At 44.1% G+C, this 10357-nt stretch overlaps 1 protein-coding gene across 4 annotated transcripts in view; it reads left to right on the top strand.

The window, feature by feature from the left end:
* The window catches only part of LOC119445792 (uncharacterized), a 60320-nt gene that overhangs the window by 36094 nt on the left and 13869 nt on the right, over positions 1-10357 (top strand). Inside the window, exons 1-2 of one of the 4 annotated variants that reach the window (XM_037710067.2) lie at positions 6235-6344; positions 7981-8084. The exons of 2 other annotated variants lie outside the window; for them this stretch is intronic. In XM_037710067.2, the coding sequence (XP_037565995.1) occupies positions 6263-6344; positions 7981-8084 (186 nt within the window). In that variant the 5' untranslated portion in view covers positions 6235-6262. Of the gene's footprint in view, positions 1-6234; positions 6345-7980; positions 8085-10357 lie in introns of those variants that run through there. One more of the 4 variants, XM_049663643.1, reaches the window with a different exon arrangement.

The raw sequence follows: 10357 nt of genomic DNA, 5'->3' as shown, positions 1-10357 counted from the left end.
AACGAGACAGCTGCGTTCGATGCGAACGAAAATCAAGATTCTTCTTTTTCTTTTTTTATTGCTTTTCTTAGCGCGGCGCCTTTGGAGCCCGCCGTCTTCTTCTTTCTCGTCTTGTCCACTCTCATGAGTTTTCAATAGCTTCCGGCCGCGAAAAGTTTCCTTCTCATCAGTGGAAGCAACCTTCAAGTGTGTATAGGTGTTGAACAGGTCTCCGAACGAGTTTTCCTTTGGATTTTAAGAGACAGGAGCGCGGTTTCCCGTCGACTCCAGAATATACTTCAATGACCTTAGCCAGGTTTCAGAAGGATCTAGGAGCACGTGCACCGATCAAAACGATATCTCCTTGGTTCACTGTCATTTCTTGCTTTCTTGCGTTACACTGCTCTCTCAGTTCTTTCAGATATTCCTTGTTCCATCTCTTCCACCAATCTTTCGTAATTTTTTGGTTATTTCTACACATTTCTTCTATGCTGATCTTTTTTTCACTTTCTGTACTGTCTTTGATCCTATGCTTTCCACCTATTATATCAGCCGGCACAATAGGTAGAGGTTCATCTGGTTCGCTGTATACATAGGTCAACGGTCTGTTATTAAGGGCAGCTTCAACTTCAGTTGTTAGTGTTTGCATCTCTTCTCTTGATAACAGTCTTTTCCCAATAACTTTCCTCATTGTTGATTTCATGCTTCGTACCATTCTTTCATAAAAGCCTCCCCACCAAGGCGCTTGTTTTGCGATGTACTTCCATTTGATTTGATCCCCTTGGCTTGCTCTTTTGGAGACTTCTTTCTGTAGTTCCTTCATCATACGATTGATGTCTCTGTTGGCCTTCTTGAACGTCCTTGCGTTGTCACTATAAACGATGCAACATAGCCCTCGTCTCGCAGTAAATATTCGGAATGCATGTAAGAATGCTTCTGTTGTCGTGTTGTCCACAACTTCGAGATGTACAGCTCGTGTGGTAGCACATACAAATATTGCAACATACTGTGTTGTAGTGCCTTTCATCGCGTCCTTTACAAGTAACGGACCCACGAAATCCACTCCGATCACTTCAAATGGTTGTCGCTCGTTGACCCTGTCAGCAGGAAGTGGTGCTGTTTCTTGGTGTAGTGGTCTAGCGTCAAATCGTTGGCACTTTAGACATCCATGAATTATCTTCTTCACGAGCTGTCTTCCTTGTATTATCCAGTACTTAGTTCGAAGCTGTGATAATGTGACGCTTATTCCTCCGTGCAGCGTGAGTTGATGGATATGGCGTACCAGCAGCTTTGTACCAGCCGTCCACTTTGGCAGCACAATAGGATGTCTTTCGTTGTGTGATAATCCACTTTGAAGCAGCCGACCTTTGTGTCTTATCAGACCTTGATCGTCTTCAAAGACTTCCGTACCATGAAGAAACATCCTTGTTGTCTTCGTAGGAATGCTCTTGCTCTGTACTATGTTTTCTCGTATATGTTGTTGTTCTAGCTTGATTATTGTCGTCTCAGCATTCTTCAGTTCCTCAAAACTCAGATCTCCGATGATCGGTCTCTTTTTTCGTATATTCCGGATATACCTGAGAACCCAAGCTGTGACTCTGAGTAATCGTATGTATGTGCCATACTTCTCCGCGTCAATCACTGCCGTATTTGAGGTGCATGTGTTGATCGCATAACTTTCACCATGCTCAGTGTCGTCTTCTGCTTCTGTTTGTTCCGTATTTTTCTTTTTCAGAACTGACCATTTTGGACCATGCCACCATAGCTCTGAGTTTATCAGACGCTCTGCGCTTACACCTCTAGTCATCAAATCAGCTGGGTTTTCTTCACTTGCAACGTAATTCCACTCTGACAGTTTCGTTTTTTCCTTTATCTCCTTCACTCTGTTTTCGACAAAATTGTCTCGTTTTTTCTTTCCGCGTAACCAACTGAGAACAATGGTCGAGTCTGTCCAATATCTCGTTTCGTTGAGTTTTCTTACAAATCCTCTTCGGATATATTCAGAGAGGCGTGCAGATAACGTCGCAGCCATTAGCTCGAGTCTTGGCAAAGACATTTCTTTCATTGGAGCTATTCGTCCTTTTGCTATGAGTAGCTCAGACTGTTTTTGGTTTTCGTAGGTATTTATCAAGTAGGCTGCTGTTCCGTAAGCGTACGGGCTTGCATCAGAAAACAAATGAAGATCCGTGTGAAGAGGCTGGCTGCCTTGGTTAATATCAAACCATCTAGGTATGCTGAAGTCATGTATTAATCGTAGCTCTTGAATCCAGTTCCTCCACGACGCCGTTTCATCTTCTGGTAGTGGGTCGTCCCACGATGTCCCCTTCCTCCACATGTTTTGTATTCGTCGCTTAGCTGTCACTGTGAATGGAGTGAAGACGCCTAGAGGATCGTATATTCTTGCTGTTAGCTGTAGCATTTGCCTCTTAGTAATTGGACCGCTCGTATCGATGTCCTTTGTGTCAAAAGATGGGAGGTACAATCTATCTTCCTCGTAATTCCATCTGATGCCAAGTACCTTTATCTGGGTTGAGGTTTCCATGCCTGTGTTTTCCTCTTGTATGTCTATAGTTCGCTGTAATCCAGGCTCATTAGTTTTGAACTTTCTGAGTGTCATTGACGCCTCTTGAAAAATATCTTTTGACTCTTTATAAAGTTTTTCGGCTTCTTCTGATGAGTTGGCTCCCAGTATCACGTCGTCGACGTAAATGTTGTTCTTCAACTGCTTAATCGTTTCCGGAAAGCTATCTTCCAACTTGCTTAGGTGGTTTCGTACAGTTGCTGCAAGTAAGAAAGTACTCGGAGCTGTCCCAAACGTAACTCTTGACATTCTCCATGTCACGACTTTTGCGTCGCTACCGCTTGGAATTCTGTCCCACCAAAGAAAACGCAATGCGTCTCTATCTTCTTCGTGTATTGAAATCTGCAGAAATGCTTTCTCTATATCAGCTGTCATTGCTATGCGATGGTGTCGGAAGTTCATCAGCATATGCACCAGATCACAATTGAGATTCGGTCCTGTTTCGAGGTTATCGTTTAAAGAAAACCCTTTTGTCGACGATGAAGATGCATCAAATACAATTCTTATCTTTGTGGTTTGTCGATCTTCCCTTATCACTGCCTGATGCGGCATGTAGTAGCAGTGTGTCATCAGTCTACTTTTTTCGTCGACCACTTCTGCTACTCCACTATTTAAATAATCTCTGATAGCACTGTCATAGCGCCGGAGTGTGCTTTCGTCCTTCTGTAGCCGTCGAGTGAGTTGTCGTAATCTGTTCATAGCTACGCTCTTGTTTTCATCAAGTTCCACGTTATCTTTCCATGGAAGTCTGACAGAATATCGCTTCTCTTCAAATTTTAAGTACCTCTTGAAGTGCTGAATCACTGCCTCTTCTCTCCCGGTTTCTTTCTCAGGGCACTTTATGCCTAGATTTTCAATATCCCAGAAATGGCTGAGTTCTGTCTGTATGTCGCAGTTATCCACGTTGACGTTAAGTACCATTACGGTTGACTTCTCCATTATTGTTGCTGATATCCTAGCTTCACCTTGTACTGTCCAGCCGAATATGGTTTCTGCTGCTGTCAACCTCGCTTCTAGTCTTCGGATTCCACCTGTCATTACTTGCCAATACTGGTCTGATCCAATAAGTATTCCAATTTCTATGCATGATGTGCCTTTACATGAAACGTCAGCCAGCTTGAATCCGTCCTCTTAATACTTCTTTTGCAGTGAAATAGGCAGGAACGGTAATCTTTCTTTTGAAATTATGTCTACCTCCAGTGCTTCCAGTACCACTTCTTCACTACTGGAGATACTTTTCAGTTTAACTTCAACTGAATTCATGACTCTTTCATTTTGTCCTCCTCCGAATGAGCCTATCGTGAGTCTTTCTTTTCCTTTAACCTTACAGCCAAGCTTCTCAGATAGGCTTTTCAGTATGAATGATCTTTGGCTGCCAGTATCCAGTAGAACACGACAATAACATGACTGCCTTCTACCTTCTGCTAATGCAACTGCAGTCTGCAGAAATACACTTGATGAGTTGTTCATAAACTGGCATGTAGATGTTTTCTCTTCTTGATTTTCACTTTCACCAAGAGTAGATGTTGTACACTGTGCTGTCAGTTCTTTGCTTCGGCACATAGACGTCGCATGCCATTTTCGACATATCTTGCACCTAATGTTTGCCTTACATATTTAGCAGTATGGCGAGGCCTGGTACAGCGGAAACATCTGTTTGCCTCTCTGAGCTTCATTTTCTTGTCTTCATAAGGCATTGTTTTCCTACAATCATCAGTATAATGAGTTGTATTGTCGCAAAATATGCAAAACTTTGCAGCTGTACTTTGAAAATTAACAGTTCTTGTATGCTGCTTACTCTCAGCCCTGTGGCTGTAGCTTTCTCTCCTTTCTGTTGACAAGTCCTCTCTGCACTCTACTTGATCTTCGATGTATTTCATCAAGCGCCTAAGAATATCTTCTTGACGTATAGCCACATTCTGATCTCGTGATGAAGATCCACTGATCGCTTCTCTTTGTTTTAACTGGAATTCAATGTACATATCCACTGGCAAAGCTCTTTTCAGGATCGGAAGCAACATCGATGCATAGGACTCGCTTTTCAATCCTAAGGACTCCAATCCACGTATGTGCACTTGCACCTTTTGTGACAGCTTTCTTAAACCGTCAATGTCGTTGCAGCTCGCTACTGTATTCAAGTTAGTCAGTTCTTTCATGTGCATTTCTACCAGCACGTCATCTTTTCCGTACCTCTTCTTGAGTATATCAATGGCGTTGCTATAGTTACTGTCGGAAAATTGTAGTCCCTCCACGGCAGCTGCCGCTTTTCCGGTTAGTGATGACAGAAGGTACGTAAATTTCTGATTTTCGTTCAAGTCGGTTCTTTCGTGTACAGCTGTTTCAAATTGCCGCCAAAATCTCTGCCATTTCATTTTGTCGCCGTCAAACTTCATTAGTTCTAGCTTCGGTAGCTTCACTATTGTTGCTTGCTGAGATTGTCTAGCTTCGCCATTGAAATTGGTTTACTCCCTCGCTGTTTGCCGTACTTCTTGCCGAGAAAGGTACGCGTTGATGTTGTGCAGAGCACTTATTATCTTTAGCTCGTACTCATTTGTTTTCGCAAACTCCGAGTCAGCTGTTTCGGGCGTTATGAACTGCTCCATCTGCTCGTCCGCTTTCTTTAGCGAGTCTGCAATACCTTTAATCTGGCTGGCTATCAGCGACATCGCTGTAGGATCTTGATTCTCCTCCAGTTTCTTTTCAGCATCGCTCACTAGATTTGTTATTTGCGTCCTCAGCGTTTTTCGCTTCTTCAAAATCACTTCTCTGCTCATCTTGAATAACTTAGGAAACTGCTGGTCGCTTACAGATTCTAGCGGCGAGACGTCATCCGAATCTTGGTCGCCCTCTGTGTCCGTGCCGCTCCTTGCCGTCGATGTCTCGTCTCGCTGCCGTTGGTTCGCTCTCGGGCCTCCTCTTCGTCCGTCTTCTGTGGCCAGTCCGTCGTTCTGGTAGTCCGTGGCCAGTCGGAAGAGGAGTAGCCGCTAAATCCTGGTCACGGCACCATGTCGCAGAAACGAGACGAGACAGCTGCGTTCGATGCGAACGAAATCAAGATTCTTCTTTTTCTTTTTTTGATTGCTTTTCTTAGCGCGTGCGCCTTTGGAGCCCGCCGTCTTCTTCTTTCTCGTCTTGTCCACTCTCATGAGTTTCAATAGTGTATATTTGGAACACAGATTTCCTTGGTTTTTTCATGTTGTAATCATAATGACATAATGCATAAAAATGTTAAAAGTCGTTACTGAAACGTTCAAAAATTAAGAGCCATTTTTTTCCATGGTGAGGAAAGCGTTAGATCCCGTGTAAAGGGTATTTACGTCACCGAGTGCTTCTTTGCCATGCAGCTCTATTTTAAGCCGAATATTGGGCCGGCCAAGGAGTCGGCAACGTGTTGTATCAGAGTCCACGCCAGGGCAGACGAAGCGCGGCCGAAGGCGCGCACGCCATCGGATCTTCGAAGTGTTAACCTGATTCGACAAGGACTTCGCTCTCCACGCGGCACTGTGATCACGCGAATTGGCAACTTGACACTGTCGGTTCAGGCGCGCATTCCAGATGCAGAGGGGCGACGAGCGTGACGTCTCACGGCACGAACACACGTGGGAGACCCGTGAAACTTCCATGTACTTAAAGGGCTGAACGCTACCGTAACGGCGCACGGACAGAACGCACGGACCATCTTCGACTGAGAGTCTATACGCCATGAAGATCTCCGCCATCGGAACTACGATTTTGCTTCTGGCCTGTGTCACGTGCAACTATGGCCAAATTGACATGGAAAAAGGTACCGTGCCCACCATATACCAGGCGATCTTTGCTTAGTAGAGGTGAGCGAATATTCGAAATTTAAAATAGGGACCGGGCAGTTGCAACAGAGGTCAATTAGGGACATTCTAAACTGTCTAATATTCGTTTCTGCCTTAACACTTGTTGGAGTCTTGGGCTAAAGAGCTTGTTTCAGATGAGGAGGATTCTGAATAAATTATGCTCCTGGGGAGGTATTCTTTAAGAGTCCTCCTAGTGGACGTGTCCATTTAGACAGCTGTTGAAGTTCTGATTGGCTGGGCGGGGGTGCGCTTTAGCAGGAGCCACGCGCCATAGCCAATAAGCACTTCAGCACCAGACGACATGGACATGTCCACTAGGTGTACTCTTAAAGCATACCTCCCCAGGAGCGCCGATAACAGAAAGCAGATAACTGAAAGCAGCTTTGTCTCACAAGATCCTCAGATGAACGGATATTCTGTTGTGAACGGCATTATATGCGTGTGTCAGAGAAAGTAAATAAGCCTCATTTTGTTTTAGCAAGTGGTGCAAACGCAGACTTCATTTTTCGATTTGCTTAGAAATAAGCAATTATTCGATATTCAATTATTCGATTCCATATTTCGAGGTAACTTTACGCAAGTATTCGTGTTCGATCCCATCCGAAAATTTTATTATTCGAAAACCTCCCATTCTGCAGTGGAAACAGACTTGTTAATGACATCCTAAGGCATATTACATTGTGTTCTTCCACGTTAGCTAGATTGCCCGAAGAGACAGGTGTTACTCGAAAAAGAAGGCGTAATCGGAAAGCCCTTAGATTAAATTTACTTTGTTGTTATTGTTTACTTGTCGTTATGTGGCCTGTCTCCTCGTGAGTACGTGGCGTGTTTGTAGGAATAAACTTCCGGAAGCGAATCCATGTAATCTAATTCAGATGGAGCAAGTTTCCGTCGTATTCAGACGGGGGCGGCTGTTGCCTCTTTGGCAACATGGGCCTGGGACCGATCACCTGAACACCCTGCGAAGTGCCCAAAGTGTTCTGCCCCCACATTTGCAAGCAGTGAATGCCTGCCATATGGCGTGGCTGTGTCCATGGACAAAGGCCACATGCGAGATAGTACTTGGGATACGTACAGAACAATCACGGACTACGAAGAGTTAATTATGAAGGATAAGGTTCACAGGGCTCCTAAGGCACCTATAGGCAGCTTGCTCGCTGTGGAAGTTTGCGCGTATTTATTTAACCGTAATATGCCGTAAGGCAAACGGCAAACCGTCCGATAAAAAAAAAAAAAAAGGAGCTGAACTCAGCCAGAGCCAAAGGGCTCGAGGCCGTGATCTAGGTAGAGAGGCCTAGGTCTCACAAATCTGCTACACAGATAAAGTTTATTGCTCCTCCTCCTCTGGAACTCAGGTGTTTAGAAACTTAACGGCATGAATGAACGTTCATAAAGCGAACGGAGGACGTGTACGGTATTGTGGGCGGTATCGATGTGGGCGGTATCCACACCGCCCACATCGAATTATTTCGTTTGCGTGATCAGTCACCCCGATTGGCTGATCGCTACAATGACGCCGACGTGGCAGCGCCAAAGCGAGTTTTTGTGTAATTTCGTGAAGCTCAACAGGTGGTGCTTTTCTCTTCATTGAAGGGCTTGGCATGATCAAGAAAGCCATGTCTTGCTTCGGCAACGTGGACCTGACAAAAATGATGCAATCGAAGGGCGACAACATGAACCCGGGGAAGCTTATAAAGGTGAGCCCTACGTTGCCTACCAAAAGCCGTGCTCACACAACACCCCTACAGACGACTAAGGCCTCTGCGCTCGGAGCTGTGACGTCGCGCGCATTTTTGTCATGTCACGGCAGCAGACACATTCTACTTGAACGGCGACAAGAGAGGAGCTGCGCTGATGTAACACCTCCTACAATTAAAAAAAATTACGTCACGCAGCATTTGGGACTTATCTTGTCTCTCGAGAATAATCGTTATCTATATTGCGGGCATTTCTTTTTTTTTTTTTTTAACGCTGCGCTCCCGGTACGTTTAGGTCACGAGTGGTCTATAATGAGAAATTGTTTGCAGACGTCACGAGTAAGCATCCTGATGCCTGTGGAGCATTATCAATGAGGTTCTCCGGCGCGGGAAAAAAAAAACAAAAACAAAAAACGTTTTCCTTCACTACGCAAGAAAACTTACAAAACAGCTGAACTTCAGGCAGAGCATATTGCAAACAGTAATGTGCCAACGCAAGGATGGCCAACCATTCCTTCTATTGTGCTTATTTCTCTACATTTCTGGCAGTTTACTTCTAAATACAACTGATAAATCAGATACATAAAGCGCCTTTATGAAATTCAAGAAAGGTAAAGTGCGCGACACTGATGACCGGTAAAGCTTGTCAAGTTTGTTTTAGTATGCATAACTCGAGGATTCACACATATCTTCAATTCGATTCTTCAGTGTGGGTGTTTTCCCGAGCAAATGAAATGGAATAGGGTAACTATACTTTTTAATCGAGGCGCCAGAATTCAACGGTGCGCGAAATTGCAGGTTAACCTCAATTATTCCAGTATTTTCCAACCTATTTATATTTTCCCCGCATATATAGATATACAGGGTGTTTCACTTAACTTTGGCCAAATATTAAAAATATGCAAATGCTACGTAGCTGGACAGAACCAAGGTAATGTTGTTGGCCGTCGCTCGGAGATACTCAGATTATTTTTGGCATTCTGCCTAATTAGATCATAATCATAATCATCATCATCATCAGCCTATATTTATATCCACTGCAGGACGAAGGTCTCTCCCTGGGATCTCCAATTACCGCTGTCTTGCGCTAGCTGATTCCAACTTGCGCCTGCAAATTTCCTAACTTCATCATCCCACCTGGTTTTCTGCCGTCCTCGACTGCGCTTCCCTTCTCTTGGTATCCATTCTGTAACCCTAATGGTCCACCGGTTATCCATCCTACGCATTACATGGCCTGACAAGCTACATTTCTTCCGTTTAATGTCAACTAGAATATCGGCAATCCCCGTTTGTTCTCTGATACACACCGCTCTCTTCCTGTCTCTTAACGTTAGGCCTAACATTTTTCGTTCCATCGCTCTTTGTGCGGCCCTTAGCTTGTTCTCGAGCGTCTTTGTTAACGTCCAAGTTTCTGCCCCATATGTTAGCACCGGTAGAATGCAATGATTTTACACTTTTCTTTTGGTAAGCTCCCAGTCAGGATTTGGCAATGCCTGCTGTATGCACTCCAGCCCAATTTTATTATGTGTAGATTTCTTTCTCGTGATCAGGGTCCCCTGTGAGTAATTGACCTAGATTAACGTACCCCTTTACAGACTCTAGAAGTTGACTGGCGATGCTGAATTCTTGTTCCCTTGCCAGGCTTTTCAACATCATCTTTGTCTTCTGCATATTAATCTTCAACCCCACTCTTACACGTTCTCGGTTAAGGTCCTCAATAATTTGTTGTAATTCTGCTCCATTGTTGCTGAATAGGGCAATGTCATCTGTAAATCGCAGGTTGCTGAGGTATTCGCCATCGATCCTCACTCCTAAGCCTTCCCAGTCAAGAGCTTGAATACTTCTTTTAAGCATGAAGTGAATAGCATTGGAGAGATTCTATCTCCTTGCCCTACCGCTTTCTTGATAGGTAACTTTCTAGTTTTTTTTTTGAGAACCAAGGTAGCTGTGGAATACTTGTAGATATTTGCCAAGATATTCACGTATGCCGCCTGTACTCCTTGATTACGCAATGCCTTTATGACTGCTGGTATCTCTACTGAATCAAATGCCTTTTCGTAAGCTATGAAATCCATAGAGAGAGGTTTTTTGTACTGCTCAGATTTCTCGATTACCTGATTGATAACACGGATATGATTCATCGTAGAATATCCCTTCCTGAAGCCAGCCTGTTCTCTTAGTTGGCTGACGTCAAGTGTTGCCCTGATTATATTGGAAATAATCTTGGTGAATATTTTATACAATACTGAAAGTAAGCTAATGGGTCTATAATT

This window comes from Dermacentor silvarum, chromosome 3 (assembly GCF_013339745.2).
Source record: "Dermacentor silvarum isolate Dsil-2018 chromosome 3, BIME_Dsil_1.4, whole genome shotgun sequence".
Classification (NCBI taxonomy): domain Eukaryota; kingdom Metazoa; phylum Arthropoda; class Arachnida; order Ixodida; family Ixodidae; genus Dermacentor; species Dermacentor silvarum.
This window is presented reverse-complemented; position numbering and strand designations above follow the sequence as displayed.